Source organism: Brassica napus, unplaced genomic scaffold, assembly GCF_020379485.1.
Source record: "Brassica napus cultivar Da-Ae unplaced genomic scaffold, Da-Ae ScsIHWf_35;HRSCAF=64, whole genome shotgun sequence".
NCBI lineage: Eukaryota > Viridiplantae > Streptophyta > Magnoliopsida > Brassicales > Brassicaceae > Brassica > Brassica napus.
The window spans coordinates 1-18,769 of NW_026016440.1; the positions used below are offsets into that span (position 1 = coordinate 1).

Here is an 18,769-nt window from a genome sequence, read left to right on the forward strand (position 1 = left end):
TCTCTCTTTCTCTCTCTCTCTCCTCTCTCTCTTTCCTCTCCCTCTCCTCTTCCCGCCACACAAAAATAAAGAAAGTAATCTCTTCACAAACAGAATGTTTAAAAAAACAAAAAAGAACTCCTCCTCCTTTTTTTATCTTTTTTTTTCTTTTCCCTCTCTCCAATTCTCTTTTTTTCTTTTTTCTTTTCTCTTTTTTTTTCCCACCATGAACGTGAGTGGAGGCTCTCTCTCTACCCAGAGAGCCTACCCTTGAAAAGAACCTATCAACTACACTAAACCAAAAAAAAACCTAGGAGTCCTCGAAAGTCTCATTCTTTAACTTGAATCTCCATCTGGGTCTTTTCGTAAATTCGACTTTTGTTTTACTGTTTGAGATATGATGGTCCACACGATGCACAGAGAGTCGCCGGATAAAGGGTTGGATTCCGGCAAGTATGTGAGGTACACGCCCGGAGCAAGTTGAAGCTCTTGAGAGAGTTTACACTGAGTGTCCTAAGCCTAGCTCTCTCAGAAGACAGCAACTCATTAGAGAGTGTCCCATTCTCTCCAACATCGAGCCCAAACAGATCAAAGTTTGGTTTCAGAACCGCAGGTGAAGTTACAAACAAATTATTATTATTTTTAAATCTTACGTTCTTTTTATTTTTCCTTCTGGTTGATTATTTTTCTTTTTTCACCAAGATTATCTTTTTTTTTTTTTTGTATTTAAGTGTATGAAGAAGACATCAAAATTTGTTTTTTTTCCTTGCTTAATAATTTTTCTTTCATTGGTTTTATCTGAAAATTATGATTCTTTATTTTTGGATCTTAGTGATCATTGTGTTTTGAATTTAATGTAGATCCATGTCCTGTAAATCTCCCAGAGCAGGTAACTTTGTTCTGCGTAAGCTTTGACACTGTTAAAACTTTAAAAACAAGAAAGTGACTTCTAATAAATTTGTCTTTGAATTCATTTGGTAACATTTATTTCCGTCAAACAAGAAAGTATTTTGAATAATTGGAAAATACATTAACTGTTCAAGGACTATCATTTATTCACATCACACATGCAACATTTAAATTTATCTTAGCACAAATATATTGAAGCTTTCATTTGATTTGTTGATTTTAGATGCCGAGAGAAGCAGAGGAAAGAAGCTGCTCGTCTCCAAACAGTCAACAGAAGCTTAACGCCATGAACAAACTCTTGATGGAAGAGAATGATCGTCTTCAGAAGCAAGTTTCCCACTTGGTCTACGAGAATGGCCACATGAAACACCAACTCCATACTGTATACCTCTTCATCTTTAGTCTTATATCATATTGTTATTTTTTTTTTTTTGCTTATAGTTTGTTACCTTTTATATTGGAATGCAGGCTTCTGGGACGACCACAGACAACAGCTGTGAGTCTGTGGTCGTAAGTGGTCAGCAACATCAACACAGCAAAACTCTAATCATCCTCAGCATCTGCAACGTGATGCTAACAACCCAGCTGGGTGAGCTTTTTTACATCTCTCAGCTTCTTGATTTATATCTTCAGTCTTTGTTACAGTTTTTTTTTTTTTGTTTTGTTTTAGTCTCCTTTCGATAGCAGAGGAGGCCCTCGCAGAGTTCCTTTCCAAGGCTACAGGAACTGCTGTTGACTGGTTCAGATGATTGGTATGAAGGTAATAATCTCTTCAAGTTGTATTAATCTCATTTCTGTTCTTTTCTTTTATTATATGTGACAACATAAAATTAATATTGTTTTGATGAACCTTTCTTTTATTTGGTTGTAGCCTGGTCCGGATTCTATTGGCATCGTCTCTATTTCGCGCAACTGCAGCGGAATTGCAGCACGTGCCTGCGGCCTCGTGAGTTTTAGAACCCATGAAGGTAAGTGTGACATTGTTTCATTTGCTTGTATCTGCAAGTAAGAGAAAAAAAATAGAGTTCTAGTCAAATCTTGATTTGAACAAAAAACTGTAGGTTGCTGAAATCCTCAAAGATCGTCAATCTTGGCTCCGTGATTGTCGATGTGTGGATACTCTGAGTGTGATTCCTGCTGGAAACGGTGGAACTATCGAGCTTATATACACGCAGGTCCATCTCAGTTCTTGTTGTCTCTATTTGCATTTCCTCATAAGACTTCCTAAGCTTTTGCCACTTTGATCTTATCAGATGTATGCTCCAACGATACTAGCAGCAGCTCGTGACTTTTGGACGCTGAGATACAGCACATGTTTAGAAGATGGTAGCTATGTGGTAAGCTTTTTAGATCTATTTTTTATGTTTTATGGTTTCTATTTTTTGGAACTGCTTCATGATGCTTTCTATCACTGTCTTCAGGTTTGTGAAAGGTCGCTTACTTCTACAACTGGTGGCCCCAATGGACCACCTTCTTCAAGCTTTGTGAGAGCTGAAATGCGACCAAGCGGGTTTCTCATCCGTCCTTGCGATGGTGGTGGTTCCATTGTCCACATTGTTGACCATGTTGATTTGGATGTAAGCAACGAGCCAAATAGTTTCAAAACACATCAGTTCTGTTTAATAAATATGTTCCTGACTTTATTCATTTCTGGTTTCCCTAGGCTTGGAGTGTCCCTGAAGTCATGAGGCCTCTCTATGAATCTTCAAAGATTCTTGCTCAGAAAATGACCGTTGCTGTAAGTTTCAGCAACCTTGAATAACTTGGGATAATGTTTGTGGTTCTTATGTTTGGTTTATTTATTCCAGGCTCTGAGGCATGTAAGGCAAATTGCACAAGAGACAAGTGGAGAAGTTCAGTACGGTGGAGGGCGGCAACCTGCGGTCTTAAGAACCTTCAGTCAAAAACTCTGTCGGTAAGTAATAAGTATCACCTCTATTGCTGCCAAGAGTTTGTTGTTTTCTCTCTCTTTCTAATTGTTTTAAGTGAATGAAACTTCAGGGGATTCAATGATGCTGTCAATGGTTTTGTGGATGATGGATGGTCACCACTGGGTAGTAATGACGGTGCAGAGGATATTAGTGTTATGATAAACTTGTCTCCTGGGAAGTTTGGTGGGCCGTCTCACTACGGTAGCTCGTTCCTCCCAAGCTTTGGTAGTGGTGTTCTTTGTGCTAAGGCATCTATGCTATTGGAGGTACATGTCGGATAGAGGAATAAGTTTATTTACTATATTTTCGTCTTTAGTTTAACTAACTTGTTATCTCTTTCTTGAATCAAGAACGTTCCATCTGCTGTGCTGGTTAGATTCCTTAGAGAACACCGCTCTGAGTGGGCTGATTATGGTGTGGATGCTTATGCTGCTGCATCCCTCAGAGCTAGTCCTTTTGCTGTTCCTTGCGCTAGAGCTGGTGGGTTCCCGAGTAACCAAGTCATTCTCCCATTAGCACAGACAGTTGAACATGAAGAGGTGCTAATGACTAAACAACTTCACTCTTTCTTAAATACTTTTTTTTTGTAACCTTTTTGATTTTCTTGTTTCAGTTTCTTGAAGTGGTTAGACTTGAAGGTCATGCTTACTCACCTGAAGACATGGGTTTAGCTCGTGATATGTACTTGCTTCAGGTCCGACCTCATGGTTTCACATTGTCAAAGTTCGTTGGTTCCCTTGTTGACATTTTTGATATTTGATTCATTCCACAGCTTTGTAGTGGTGTTGATGAAAACGTGGTTGGAGGTTGTGCACAGCTTGTCTTTGCTCCTATTGATGAATCATTTGCTGATGATGCACCTTTGCTTCCTTCTGGTTTCCGAGTCATACCTCTTGAACATAAATCAACCCCGGTAATATATCAAAATCTCATTTAATTAAATATATATATTCTGATGCAATAATCTAATCTTTCACTGTCATATAGAACGGTGCATCTGCAAACCGTACGTTGGATTTAGCATCGGCTTTAGAAGGATCAACACGTCAAGGAAGTGAAGCTGACACAAACGGTTGTAACTTTAGGTCGGTAGTGACCATAGCATTCCAGTTCACGTTTGATAACCACACTAGAGACAGTGTTGCTTCAATGGCACGTCAGTACGTGAGAAGCATAGTGGGATCTATTCAGAGGGTTGCTCTAGCCATTGCTCCTCGTCCTGGTTCTAGTATCAGTCCAGTATCTGCTCCCACGTCCCCTGAAGCTCTCACTCTCGTCCGTTGGATCTCAAGGAGTTACAGGTACTAATTAGCATTTTAGTTTTGTGGCTAGTTAAGTGTTTATTTGTTTTAAACCTCTTCTATTGGCTGTTGTAGGGTTCACACTGGTGCAGATCTCTTTGGGTCTGATTCTCAAACCAGTGGTGACACATTGCTGCGTCAACTCTGGAACCACACTGATGCAATCCTGTGCTGCTCGCTCAAAACAAACGTAAGTGACTGACTACATGTCTTTGCTTCTAAGGACATGTTTTCCAGTTTTTTGAGATGGGTGTGACAATATCTCTTTTGTAGGCTTCACCGGTTTCACATTTGCAAACCAAACCGGTTTAGACATGCTGGAAACTACTCTTGTAGCTCTTCAAGACATAATGCTAGACAAGACCCTCGACGAGTCTGGTCGTAAAGCTCTTTGCTCCGAGTTCCCCAAGATCATGCAACAGGTTTTTTCTGTTTACTTGATGATTCTTTTGCCATTATCTCGAAAAATCATTCTGACTCGGAATCTTGATTATTTTGTGTAGGGATATGCTCATCTTCCTGCGGGTGTGTGTGCATCAAGCATGGGGAGATTGGTATCTTACGAGCAGGCAACAGTGTGGAAAGTTCTTGAAGACGATGAGTCAAACCATTGCTTAGCATTCATGTTCGTGAATTGGTCGTTCGTTTGAAGAGAAGAGTAAGGAAGACCAGGTTACTTCCTTCCCATGGAAGGTTATTATGTAAGATGTTAAAGTTAGGGTGCTATTATGCTAAACAGTGTTTTGAAATTCAGGGACTAATATGTAATATGACTTATTTATGATCCTTTATGGATTGTTTCTTGTTCGTATGTTATGGCCGGATATTATTATTACGATGTTATTAAGTCTTTTTTTGTTGTGCTAGTTTGCTTTTTGCAAGAGTTTTTTTTAATCTTGTCATTTTCTTTTGTCAACTATTTCTGACTTGTAGTTGTTATATGTTGGACATATTGAGCTGCATGTAGTTAAACAAAAATCATAAAGAAAAAAGAGCTCAAAATTTCAGACAAGAAACTATTTAAAATTTGGAATATCTCATTAATAAGTGGGTATATGTAGTTCATTTTACGAACTAAATTTGTTCAGTAATGTGAATTAGATAAATGAAATTGAGAAAATAAATTTGTTTACACATGGGACATAACTTTGCATCTATATTCTTTTTTGGCAACTTTTCATCTATATCTAAGTAACAAAAATAAATGGGATAGGTTTGTATTTTGGAGTCGTATATCAATATTTAGAGAATAAATAATATTTTATTGAAAGGAATGATGTTATATTCGTGTATTCTGGGAGAGGAGCGCAGGGTGGTCCAGTTTTATAGGTGCTAGGTAAGCTGTGGAAGCCGTTTCTAGCACTGCAAATTATTTAAAGATTGGATCTGCATGAAATCTTCACAGTAAATGAATCTATAAATTTCACAAATTTAAATTGAGATCGTATCTATCCTATCTCTCATAAGAAAATTAAATGATGATGAATTGATGATGCCTCCCTCCTCTCTTTAGCCTATAAGCTGAGAAAGAAAAAACCTATAAAAGTTCTCCCCCGTAGCTGTCTATTTTAGTGAATACATTTTAAATGTTTTTGCATTCTATACCAAGTGACCAATTTGGCAAAAGAGTGTAGCCAAAAAAAAAATGTCGCAATAACATTTATATTCTAAAGGAAATTAGCATAGTCTTCAACTGTAGTTGTCACAAAACACGGATTGAACTTTTAAAAGTATTATAAATAGTGAGATATGATCATCATTTCTGTTTTTTTTTTCTCAGTTTGACGTCTGGCATCAATGGAGAATATGGTGGTATATTTTATAAAAATAATCATATGCAGTTATTTACTACGAATACATGGTGCATTTTCTAGTATTTATTTATGGGTTTCGAAATTCATTTTTTGGGTAATTTTTAATGCAAAAATAATAAACCTATATGATTTTAATCACCAATGACAACTAGACAAGTAGTCCCTGGCCTATATGATTTTAGTGCTTTAAATATGGCCTTTAATGAGAACATCCTGCTTCACTCACTATCACTAAAACAAAGAACAGAAATGGGAACTTCAGTACTAAAAGCTCTCAGATATCTTCTACTTTTCAACATCTCATTGACCTTCATCTACACCAATGAAGTCTCATCCGCTTCTCCAGTGACTCTACCGGCGGCAAAGATGAGCCGTAGACTTGTGGCCGTTCAAGGCATGGTTTATTGCAAGTCTTGCAAGTACTCCGGCATTGATACGCTCCTAGAAGCATCTCCTCTTCAAGGTTGTTACATTATAATCTCTGGTCTCTTTTAACTTTTCTAATTATTTTGTAATCTCGTAGATCTATAACTTTATAAGTGTACATGAGCTTTGGATTGACCTTGTCTTCGTTTTTTTTTTCATCGTTGCATGTTTAGGAGGTTTACTTCCATGACACAATCTTCACAATGCGTGCATTACGTTCTCGCAAAAAATACATCACATCAAACTTTATGGCTGCAAAAATCTTGGATTAATTAACTTTTATTCAAAGAGATTAGTCTGATGAATTTAGTTTAAAGACTCGTTTACTTACCATGCATGCATTGTTAGACTGATTTTCCTATGAAATAATTTGAATGAATGATATTAATCCAACAAATTGATGTGATTAAAAGCACTTGAACATGTTTATTGCATGTTTTTTAGGTTGGAGTTCTTAATGTAATATAAGATTCGGTTTTTTAGCTTAAAAAAGTTAAGAGACCGAATCTTATATCTCTTATTTAAGAGATGTCTTTTAGTATTTTTAGTTAAAATTTAAGAGGTCAAATCTATTTTAAGAGACATGCAATAAACATGTTTTTATTGTCTGGTATCTTAAGGTAGATTTCACTAAAGTAAAAAAGGTTAGGTAAATGCATTTTCAAAAATTCACACCAATGACCTCTTAAAAAGAAATAATAATATATCATGATTTGTGTAACACATTCGTCGAGTCTCTCGTGCCACTTGGCTTTCATGCACAAAACGATTTTCGTCCTATTGGCTTGCATGCATGCACAAAATTTTATTTTCCTCCTTTTCTACTCCTTTTAATTTCTATACGACTGTTTTTTTTTTCTTTTTTTCCTTTAAATCTTTAAATCAAGCTTGTAATAATCATTGAATAGTTGATATCTATTAATGTTTCGACTACACTACAGGAGCTACTGTAAAGCTTGCATGCAACAACACAAAGAGAGGTGTAACGATGGAGACAAAGACGGACAAAAACGGATACTTCTTCATGTTAGCTCCGAATAAACTCACCTCCTACGCTTTCCACACGTGCCGGGCTTGGCCCACGAATCCTGGTTCCGCAGCTGCTACATGCACCGTTCCTTCACAGCTCAACAGTGGAACCACCGGTGCTAGGCTTAAGCCTTCTAAATCAATCAACATAGCTGAACGCGACTACGTTTTATTCTCTGTTGGTCCCTTCGCGTTCGAACCGGCCTGTACTCGTTGAAGTCTCGACTTTCTTTCTTTTTGATAAAATCTGAATTTATACCAAAAAGGAAACGTTTTACAACAGCTCGGCGAAGCTAAAAAGTTACAAAAGACCCAAAAAAAAAGGTGGAAAAAAGCCTAATGTTAACTCGGTATAAGCAGCATGCTTCAGAGACTTACTCAAAGTCGATATCTTTTAGTCGAATCTAAACCAGATGGAAAGCATGGTCTTGAACCTTTTCCTATCTTTGCGGGCAAGAACAATGTCCCGTACGCATCGATCCAGCTGTTTGAACACAACAGAGTGAGGTTGAAGATTCCCAGCATGCATTCTTGAGTTCCTTTCTCTCCATATGAGATAAATAGTAGCCTGGGCTGCTATGTGCTTAATTGTGAAAAGCCGGTTCCCTCTGGCAGCCTGCAACCAATTAACTAGAGCTGCCCAAGTTCTTACCCGCAGAGGAGAAGCCCCCAGCTTAGCGAACAGCTTAGCCCATATATCTTTGCTGTACTCACAGTCCAGGAACAAATGATCTCTGGTTTCAGAAAGCCGATTGCATAGCACACAAGTGTCAGGAACATCCATGCCCCATGTTACCAGTTTTTGCCTGACTGGAAGCCTATCGAGATGAGCTACCCAAAATGTGAAAGCATGCTTTGGTATGCAACCTTTGAACCAAACCGATTGAGTCCACAGGAGCTTAGGATGTTTTGGTCGTAGGTGTTCCCAAGTTAAACCCGAGGAGAAGTCAGAGGACACAATGCCTGAAATTTCCCACGAGAACACATCAGGGCCTTGAGATTGAGTAGGGAGAGGATGGGCAGTTAAGTGGTCACGCACTTCCGCTACTCTCCTATGTCTCACCCGGTGTGAAGGCAGTCTCCATCCTGTGGCGGTGCAGGCCTCTGCTACATTGCTTGACATAGGTATTCCCATCATGAGAGGACCATCTTGCCCTACGAAGGAGAGTAGAGGTCCTGTTGGCAACCAATGATCAAACCAGAACTTTGCAGTGCATGTCACCATCTCTCACAGAGCATCTCAAGAACTTCAGAGCTAGGTGTCGCATGGAGGTAAGACTTTTCCAAATCCAGGAGCTGTTGACCGTAGCCGGGGCGCTCCAGAAGCTATGATCTTTTAGGTTGTGCTTTCTCATCCAGGCGACCCACAGGGAGTCAGATTTGGAGAAGAGGAGCCAAATAAGTTTCAGGTTAAGGGTTTTATTCCAGAGACTAAAATCCCTCAGCCCCAATCCTCCTTCTTCTTTAGGTTGACATATAGTGCTCCAAGCTACCTTAACTCCATGTTTCTTAGCAATATCCCCAGACCACAGAAGTGATTGCACATACTCTCTATCTGCTTGATACAACCTTTTGGTAGCATAAACGCTGAAGTCCAAAAGTTGATAGTGCTGTATATAACCGATGAGATTAACTGCAACCTACCAGCAAAGGATAAGGCCTTGGTTGTCCAGTGGTTGAATCTGTTTGAGATTGAGTCCAGCAGTGGTGAGTACTCAGATTTCCGAAGCTTCCTATGAGTAAGAGGGAGACCCAAGTACCGAAAAGGAAATGATCCCTGTGTGAAACCAAATGCCGCAAGACTTTCCTGATCATTTTCATCTGTTCCAGCTGTATATAGCGCAGATTTTTCTCTGTTCATTTCCAAGCCAGAGAGCCGATGAAAGGTTTCCAGAGTTGAGTTTAGCTCGTTTAGTGAGGCATGAGAACCATCAAAAAACACCATCACATCATCAGCAAAGGCAAGATGAGATATTTTGGGGTCATGGCCCTTAGGATGATATCCTATGCTTCCATCTTCGTATTTCCTTGCCAGCAATCTCCCAAACACCTCCATTGCGATGACAAATAGATATGGTGAGATCGGATCACCCTGTCTAACCCCTTGCGCCCCCTGGAAGAAGCCACAGAGGTCCCCGTTAACATTGATCGAGAAGCTTGTGGTTGTGATACACTGCTGAATCCAGTTAATGAAGATGTGCGGGAACTGAGCTGCTTTCAGAACTTGCAGTATGAAATCCCACCGCAGAGAATCAAAAGCTTTCCTAAGGTCAACTTTGAGAACTCCTCGGCTAGATACATTTTTCTGGTTGAATTTTTGGACCATTTCCGTAGCCAGCAAGACATTCTCAATTAGCAAACGCCCTTTGACAAACGCTGATTGATGAGGAGATACCATTGATGGGAGAATCGACTCAAGTCTCTTTGCAATGATCTTAGAAATAATCTTGTATAAGACATTGCAGAGAGATATAGGCCTGAAGTCAGATATTTTGTCCGCGTTCACCTTCTTTGGAATGAGAGTGATAGCTGTGCAGTTCCACTGTTTTAGCATCCTACCATTGCGGAAGAACTCTTGGACAGCCTGAGTTATCTCTGGTCCAGTAACAGCCCATGTCGCTTTGAGGAACTCCGCGTTGTATCCATCAGGCCCGGGAGCCTTGTGAATAGGTAGCGCAAATACTGTTTCCTTAATCTCTGACGCAGAGACCTCCGCTATCAGCATGTTTTTCATCTCAGTTGTACAGTGGAATGCACTAAGAGAGCTTATAAGGTCGCAGTCTGGTGCTGAGAGGGGAGGTGATTCCTTGCCCAACAAGTCCTGAAAGAAATCGACACAGTGATTCTCAATCTCTATTTTTTCTTCAATTCTTCCACCATCATTGCCAATGAGAAAATGAATCTGGTTGCAGGATCGTCTGGCTGCTACCATTTTGAAGTAGAAAGCAGTGTTACTATCTCCATATTTCAACCACTGGATTCTTGATCTTTGGCAGAAAATTTTTTCCTCAGCTAGAGCTAGCGTCATCCATCGCGAGTGTGCCTCTTTTTCCAATCCAGCAAGAATGGCTGTTGGGTTATTGAGGAAGCTCTGCTGGCACTCCGCGAGGACTGGAGCCGCATCACTAACCCTTTTTTCGATTCCTGAATAGTTGTCTCTATGGAAGTTCCGGATAATCCCTTTAAGACACTTCAGTTTCTTGCTTATGATAAACATAGAAGTTCCTGAAACGTAGGTATTACTCCAGAAATCCCCTACCGAACTTAGAAAGTTCTCATTGTCAAGGAGAAAGTTTGAGAATTTAAAGGGCCGACGCTTCCTAGTCAGTTGACCTCCAAAGTGGATGCAAGTAGGGCAGTGATCTGAGAATTCTGGCTCTTTAAACTCCCCGTAAGAGAGCGGGAAGGCAGCCAGCCAGTTATCGTTGACAAGAAGTCTATCAAGTTTCCTCGCTATTGGGTTATCGTCTTGTTTGTTCCACCAGGTGTAATGATGGCAACGGAAAGAGAGATCTGCTAGTTGAGCAGATTGAAGGCAGACCCTGAACTCCTCCATTCCTCCAGAGATCCTAGTACCGCCAGTTGATGCATCTTCAGGGTTCAGAGGCTGATTGAAGTCTCCAAGAATCATCCAAGGCTTATCAACTATGATCGGGTTACCAGATAGATGTATTAGGTCTGCCCACATAGTCCTTCTCCCAACACGACAATTGACCGCATAGACAAAGGTGACCACAAATTCCGTTTCAACTTGAGGCAACTTTACCAGGCAGGTGATCATCTGACTCGACTTTTGAAGAATAGAAACACTCACTTGGGGGGCCCAAACAACCCAAATCCTTCCAAGCTCTGCATACTCATAGTTTGCAGCCGCGTTCCAACCAGGAAAAGTAGACTGGATAAACTTCTGACTTCTGACTGCTTTAACCCGAGTTTCAATTAAGCTACCAAAAAGAAAATTATTACGCCGAAACCATTTCCGAAAACTTCTTCGCCGAACTGATTTATTGAAGCCTCTAACGTTCCAACAGAAGCACTCTATCCTAAAACTAAGAGGGGGGGGGGGGGGGGGGGGGCGTGCGCCCCGGGGTAGACTTTTTTTCTTGCTTGAACTAGCCTTCTTTTGTTGCTGTATCAAAAGTTTCTGCTTCCGCTTGGAGACTACTGTTGTGTACTCACCCTCTTCCTTAGAAGTGGAGGCCTCCTCTGAAGAGTATTCCGAAGTATCAGGTTCTGAAGAGGCTGTGTCCTCGGATGAAGATGAGGAAGTGGAAGTGGAGGAGGTTTGTATCCTCTTCCCCCCTTCAGGATTCTTCTCTTGTTCAGCTGCTGCTAAGGATTTAGAGTTCTGAACAGTAGCCTCCTTTAGCTTGTCTAACCCAATGTCTATCACAAGTGCCCCTGTGAGATCAGGAGTAGGAACAAAAACAGCTTTTGCCGCTCTTTTGCGCTTTTGCTTCTTCTTCTTCTTCTTCGTCGCAGTTTCCTGGTCGGACTTGGTTGGGTCTGACTTGCTGCGAGAACAGACACTTGTCTCATGACCCGTGGATTTACAGATCGTACAAGTGATTGGAGCAGTCGGGCATCTCTTAATGGAGTGGCCCACCTCTTGACAGTGAGTACATATCGGTTGGAGCCATTGGCTTGTCACCAAAACTCTCTGTATATGACCAGATTGGAAGCAGACATTGACCGCTTCAGGGAGTGGCTTGGACGGGTCGACAATGGTGTAAACTCTTGCCACCTCCAGGTTGGTCATGCTTGCAGTTAAGGGGTGCAGGACTATTGGGTCCCCAACAAGACCAGCAATGTGTTCCAAACCTTCTTCATTGTAAAAGTGTGGTGGAACACCATGGAAATCAACCCAAACTGGGGCTGCAGTTAGTTCTGGAGTCTCCGGTTGAAGACCAGGTTCCCACTTTGCAACAAACATTGCTTGATTCTCAATGTGCCACATACCCTGATCCAGAACCTTCTTACGGGTGAGAGGACAGGGGATTTTTATGAGAAAAGACCTTGCGGTAAGCTTCGAAACAGTTATGTTCTTAAGCCTGTTGCTCCAGATGCCATTCACAATGGCATGAAGAGTACGCGGTGATGGCGCTCTGCCATTAAACTGGGCTATGATGAAGTTTTCCCAGCGATGCTGATTCTTGGTTATGACTGAGTTTGGAATCTCTACACAGGCTTCACCGGAGTCAAGAACAAAGGCTTCACCTTTCTTCTGCATCTTCTGAGATGAGCCGTAAGCTACGTCACGCCACAAGGGTTTTGGTGCGACACGAGCTGTCGGACCATCTCCAGGAACGGGATCTGGGATTGCACCGGGAGCGGGATCCGCTAGGTTTCCGGTTGCAGGGGGAGTCTGTTTCGGCCTAGTCTGCACATCAGCGTTACTTCGGCTGCTATGCATCAAGGAATCGACAGGTGGATGAGGGCTTTTGGACGGGGGCAATTTGGAGGAGGCAGAGGAGGCATCGGGATTTGAAAGGTTTAAGGTGAGGGGAGAGAACTGGGTTCGCTTTTTCTTGGCCATGGGTTACGAGGCGGCGTCGGAGGCCAGGGCCAACACCGGTGACGTAGGGAGAAGGTGGGCGCGGTGCCCTAGAAATTGCACTGGAAATCGCCTTAGAGAGCAAAACGGTGCGTTTTTCTTTTTAGTATGTTGTTTTCATTAAGTCTCGACTTTCTTCTTTATGTATGTGTGTGCTTGCTTGTTATGACTATCTCTCACTAGTGCTTTAAATGTTTCTATCGTCGTGTTTGCTTTTTTTTTTTAGTATGTTCACGTTTTGAAGCTTGTCTTGGTAGACATTTTGAGATTGTTAGTGTGTTTGATTTCGTATCCTTATCGTTTATCTCTTCTTCACAACTGACAAACCATTTTTTTGTAAGGCAACCTTATAATGTGTACCACGGTGAATCGGTGGTACAATGCTATCGTAACCATGTCTTTAGGTCATCTAAAGAGTTATAGGCAGGCTGATACTATTAAGTATTGACATCATCTCATGAGCTCTTTTTGGAGATGACGATGTATGTATGGACATAGTGGTTTTTGAAAATTCTATTCTTCTATTTGACTGTAGTTCTTTAATTAGAGATTATCGTCCTATCATCATCAGTAAGAGCATACCATTACACATTAATGCAAACAAAAGTGTAAACAACAGTGTTGTTTTTGCTGAGTTCAAAGGTTGGGCTAATGATAAGAGATCCCTTTTTTATTATTTGAGAAACACTTTTATTAACTAACCTTATTTTTATGTGTGATTAACCAAAATGCCATTACTTAGGTATCATCATATGAGGTCTTCTCACAACCTTTAATTAAAAACCCTCTTCTCACTAGATTAATTACATGTATTGCCATTGATATAAACCAACCTTAACCCCATATTTTCTCTTCGTGGTTTTGTCTCGACAATAAATTACTTGACCATAACTTACTTTTTATAAAGCTTTAACATTAAAAGAAGTTATATTAAGCTCGAGAGTATATGTTTGTATATTAATCCACCTGACCTTGGGTTATTTGTTATGTAGCAAAATTATACGCATAATGCATCGGTTAACTATACAATTATTTTTGAATATATGATATGAAAGCAAATAAAGAATTTTATTAATGTGAAACTTTGTGTTACATCAGTCTAAATTAAATCCCTTGCTAAAAGTCCGTAAGTTTAATGTCGTGCTTTGATTATCTCAATATTCTAGTTTATCATGTTGACTATCTATATGGGTTTGTTCAAACTTTGAGTTGTAACATCTCTTAAAAAGAGTAGTGATCTGTTCAAATTATGGAATCAATTTCAGATAATTATTTAATTAATTGATTTTTCTTTCCATCACCGAATTTGTGTGACCAGAGATTATATGTAAAGTAAGTTTAAGAATGCAATCTTTTAAATTACAGTAAATGTCTTAAATCTGTGACTTCGTTACACTACATTTAAGGGTATTGCTTTGTTTATATAATATGAGCATTATATTGTTTACATAATGTGAGGTTTGTTAATTGAGTATATGTGTGTTAAGGAATTTTTAACTTCAAATTAGAGCGAAAATTTTGTTTACTCTTATAGATTTACTTCCACAAATTATACTTCAGTTACACATAACCAATAATATAAGATTTTTTTTTAAATAAATTTTATCTTTTATATATTAGTTGAGGAGCATTACAACATTTGAGTGTAGTCACGTCTCATCACCATGATGATTTTCAGAATCTTTAGAAAAATATGTTGTCAATCTAAATATATACTATATTTTTCATTAAACTAATCATTAAATTATTAAAGTGTATAACTACTATTTTCCTTTCTTTCCTTAAATAAAAATTACGGAATTAACAAATATAATTAATCTATATATAAAAATTAATAATTTTAATAATAAAGATTTGATAACAATTTGTGTCCCACTCCATCATTTTTGTTTAAATTTTATACTATTAAAATAAATTAAACAATCAAATTAACTATAAACCAGCGTTTTTAAACCCGGACCGAACCAGCGGTCGGACCGGGTTGAACCATGAACCAAAAATAATCTGGATTGGGTAAATATCAGAACCCAACTAAAGTTGAACCGATTAAAAACTTTTATCGAACCGTCAAAAACGCGGGAACCGCCGACCCAGTGAACCAGCAAAACCCCGGTTCGTATATAAACCAAAATTTTGTTAATGAAATAATTGATTTTTCTTTTTGTTTTTAAGTAAAAATAGAATTTCTTAAAAATTGATAAAGTTATAGTATGTTGTGTATTATTAACAAGAACGTCATTTCCATAATCGATTCTTGATATTTAAGTTTCAATCCATTCATTTTTCTTTACATCGTGTTACATGTAATATAATAACTCCTTTTAATATAATCCAAGTGATATCATCAAACAATCCATGTAATATAACGAATGGATGCATGTACTATAACGAATTATGGAAACTCCTTTAAGATCCATATATATTACTTGTCTAGATAACCAATTACGAATGCAATATTTATCAATGCAATATACTATTGGTTAGTTTTATGGCAACTTAGTGTAATGAATCCGATTCAAAGCAATTTAAATATCTATATATACTATATTAAAAGAGATATATGAGCTCCATTGAGCCTATCCACGTCAGATTAAAAAATCAACCAATGAACAACTTGGTTTTTTGCCACGTCACACCGTCTTGGCCAGTGTTTGGGCTGTTTTTTTTTGATCCGTGAACTGAACTATTTGTCCCAAAAGCCCAGACCAAGAGAAACCCTAGAACCTGAGACTGAGTCGATGATTTCCTCTCACATCTCCACTATTGAGCGGATCCTCTATCTCCTAGATCCATCGTTTCCTCTCTTCTTCAATAGATCATCGATCTCCTAGCTATTCACGAGGAGAAAAGGTTTCTACAAGCATACAACAAAGAAAGGTATCTCTAAGTCAAAGCCTTCTTCCCGGAAAGCCCCTCCGAAACACGCAGCCACCCAAGTTTCTGATGCTATGCAGCAGGAGATGTTGATTTCGCATGGCTTCTTCGATGTCAACGGTACCGTTTACTTGAGATCGTTCTCTTGACTGCACAACTTCGTACACTTCTTCCTCAAATTCGCTTTTAATTGTTTTCACTGAGTCAATGGCGGGTTGTGGTAAAACTCTCGGATCCCGCGTTGCCAAGAAGGCGACGTCTCGGAGCAGCAAAGCCCAGTTCCCCGTCGGTCGTATCGCCCGGTTCTTGAAAAACGGCAAGTACGCGTTCGCCGGAGCTCCGGTTTACCTCGCCGCCGTTCTCGCGTACCTCGCTGCGGAGGTAATTTCTCGATTCTTTAGATCTGGTAGGTTCAGTTTAGGATTAATTTGGTTCGGTTCAGGATTTTAAAAGGAGATAAACCGAATCGAAACCAAATAAAATTTGGGTTAGTTTTTCCAATTTCGGTTTCAGGATTTGTCGGTTAAAAGGTTAAGTTCACATTATTTCGGTTAATGCTTATGATATAGTTGGGCTAAAGATATTTGGGCCTCGCTAAGAAACCCATTTAAATGGCCCAATTGAGTATCTTATTTAAGCCTAGAGTTTATCATCTGCAGATTCTGTATATATACACACTTGCCGCGGGAATCGCTTCTCACCGGAGAGATACGTATCGCCGGAACCACCCCGTCGCTTGATTCTCGATTCGGCGGAGAGATACCCTAATTTCCCTTTTATTGTTGAACTCAATCGAAGATAAGGCAATGGTGAAAAGCGAAGTGAAGACCGAGAAGCTTGATGACGACATCACAATCAAAGACCATAAGCACCGTCGTCGCGTGGTTAGCTCCGCCGAGGCCTTAGATAGAAAGTTCAAGAGAACCGTCCTCTGCGTGGCGAAACCGTCTTACCTTCTGAGTCTGCTTGAGCGAAGTAGTACCCGATGCAACTACCTCAAACGGTTGCCGAAGATCCTTAGTGAGCTGCTTCGCCAGAGAAACTGGAGAGAAGCTAGCGGTGTACTTAGCGTCTTGATGCAAGGGACTATGGGAGATGGGTCTCCTTCCATGAAACGCCTCAAATACGAGGTTCTGTCTTTTTCTTTTTCTTTTCCGAAATTGTGTCTGTGTAGGTTCAGTTTAGTTAAACCGTGATTTAGTAAAGCGGTTTTGGGTTTTTGTTGAATTTTTGGATCTGTGTAGGTTCTTGAATTGGCTGGAAACGCGGCGAGGGACAACAAGAAGACGAGATGCCACGTCATATCCAGTTGGCTGTGAGGAACGACGAGGAGCTGAGCAAGTTGCTTGGGGATGTGACGATTGCTAACGGATGTGTGATGCCCAACATTCACAACCTTCTTCTTCCCAAGAAGGCTGGTGGTGGTGCTTCACCGCGTTCCGGTGACGACAAGTAGATTCAGTTATGTGTTTGTGGGGTTTTGACGAGGAGGTTTTAGGTGAATCTCTGTGTATGTTTTAGAGTCTTTTGTAATCCAGTAACAATAATAGTGGAGAGAGTGTCAACAATTCGAAGAACAAGAGTGGAAACATGAAATCATAGATTTTTTTTATCTATTTATTTTGTCATTTCTGGTCTGAATATTGAAAGTTGATATTATCTGTTCTTTGCTTCGGTTTGCGATGAATCCGTAAATTCGAAGAGAATGGTATATACTATGCTCTGTTTGCTGCTTAAAAATTTGACTTCGGGATTTTTTTTTTTTTTTTTTTTTTGTAAAATGATTTTACCTCTGATTTCTTTTCACAGCACGTTTCTACGACCTAACCTCCTTTTTCAATTTTAAAAATAATCTGTTCAAAAGCACTTTCATGAATAATATTATTAGTACAAATATTATTTATAACTTTTAACAGAATAAATATCTATACTAATACTAAAAAAGATATATGAGCTCCATTAAACCTATCCACGTAAGCATAAAAAAACAACCAATAAAAAACCTTCTTTTTGCCACGTAACATTAGGTTTCTTCTTCTTTTCATGTTTGCGATCTTTCCCAATTTTTTTCCAGAAACTTGAAGCGTCTTTCCAATCTCCTCTTCGCATCTCCCTTCACTACTCCTATTTAAAACAGTTTGTCCAATCTTTCATGCGATCAGAATCGCGTTCCTCTATAGGAGAAGAAGATAAAGTCATGGCCATGAAATTTGTTAGATCCACCGGAAATCTTGAATTCTACGGTTCCAAAAGCAAAAAGATTTATCAGGTTTGTGTCTACTCCATTCATTATTCATTCTGCTGAAAATAATTTCATCTGATTCTTTATGGGTGATTCATTGATGTTAGCTTGATTCTTAAAAATAACTGCAAGATCATATCACTGTTTTCCATCCACATAATCTCCTTTCTATTTAAGCAGGGATAAGATACGAAGGAATGTTAGTTTAGAAGCGTAATCCATGTTTCGATCCCGTCGGAGCTCCACAGCGACCACCAAGGACCATAGTCAAAAGCGTAACCCGTGTTTCGATCCTGTCGGAGCTCCACCGCGACCACCGAGGACCATAGTCAAAATTTCATTCGGTTAGTTAGCTTACATATATATATTTATATATGAATACCTTTCTAAAGATTCAATAAGAATATTGTTTATGTGTGTCAGTGTGTGAATTCGAATCATTTTTCTTGATTGGATTGAGTCAGGGGAATAATTTGAAAGAATTGTAGTATATATGGCTGACACCTAGATTGAACTGAAAGCTTTTTGGTTTAAAACTTAACTCTTGAATCATTTCCTCGACTTTATATATGCTTTGCTTTTCTATTGTATGAAATTCTTTGACACTTACGAATGCTCACCTCAGTTAATGACGGGATTGTCAAGAAAACCTATAAGTAGTCCAAGAAGATCAATTTTACAGTCCTCTAAACTGTTTGTCTGCTTTCAGC

The 18,769-nt window shown here is 39.4% G+C and overlaps 3 protein-coding genes and 1 pseudogene across 4 annotated transcripts; 3 read left to right on the forward strand and 1 right to left on the reverse strand.

The window, feature by feature from the left end:
- The first annotated feature begins 361 nt into the window (after window positions 1-361).
- LOC111215836 lies at window positions 362-4,986 on the forward strand (annotated as a pseudogene).
- Window positions 4,987-6,152: 1,166 nt separating this feature from the next.
- LOC111215572 (non-classical arabinogalactan protein 31-like) lies at window positions 6,153-14,028 on the forward strand. Of its 2 annotated transcripts, XM_022719233.2 has the most exons (3): window positions 6,153-6,397; window positions 7,302-7,615; window positions 13,076-14,028. In XM_022719233.2, the coding sequence occupies exons 1-2, from the start codon at window positions 6,184-6,186 to the stop codon at window positions 7,604-7,606; spliced, it is 519 nt and encodes a 172-aa protein (XP_022574954.1). In that variant the 5' UTR covers window positions 6,153-6,183; the 3' UTR covers window positions 7,607-7,615; window positions 13,076-14,028. The 2 variants fall into 2 exon arrangements, with proteins under 2 accessions (XP_022574954.1, XP_022574953.1); XM_022719232.2 differs by lacking the exon at window positions 13,076-14,028 and having other exon boundaries at window positions 7,302-7,669.
- On the reverse strand, window positions 7,784-8,614 carry LOC111215835. The gene has a single exon (XM_022720005.1). The coding sequence runs from the start codon at window positions 8,612-8,614 to the stop codon at window positions 7,784-7,786; it is 831 nt and encodes a 276-aa protein (XP_022575726.1).
- A 1,646-nt stretch (window positions 14,029-15,674) lies between the features above and the next one.
- On the forward strand, window positions 15,675-17,476 carry LOC125603598. Its single transcript, XM_048774480.1, has 3 exons — window positions 15,675-16,198; window positions 16,477-16,947; window positions 17,062-17,476. Exons 2-3 carry the CDS (start codon window positions 16,624-16,626, stop codon window positions 17,134-17,136), a joined length of 399 nt encoding a protein of 132 aa, XP_048630437.1. The 5' UTR covers window positions 15,675-16,198; window positions 16,477-16,623; the 3' UTR covers window positions 17,137-17,476.
- Window positions 17,477-18,769: the final 1,293 nt, after the last annotated feature.

Excerpts from the sequence above, each read along its gene's own strand:
- LOC125603598 (XM_048774480.1), top strand. The coding sequence starts at position 16,624 with ATGGTGAAAAGCGAAGTGAAGACCGAGAAGCTTGATGACGACATCACA. Across the intron at positions 16,948-17,061 it reads TGAAACGCCTCAAATACGAG|GTTCTTGAATTGGCTGGAAA; the intron begins GTTCTGTCTTTT and ends GGATCTGTGTAG.
- LOC111215835 (XM_022720005.1), bottom strand. The coding sequence starts at position 8,614 with ATGGTGACATGCACTGCAAAGTTCTGGTTTGATCATTGGTTGCCAACA.
- LOC111215572 (XM_022719233.2), top strand. The coding sequence starts at position 6,184 with ATGGGAACTTCAGTACTAAAAGCTCTCAGATATCTTCTACTTTTCAAC. Across the intron at positions 6,398-7,301 it reads AGAAGCATCTCCTCTTCAAG|GAGCTACTGTAAAGCTTGCA; the intron begins GTTGTTACATTA and ends ACTACACTACAG.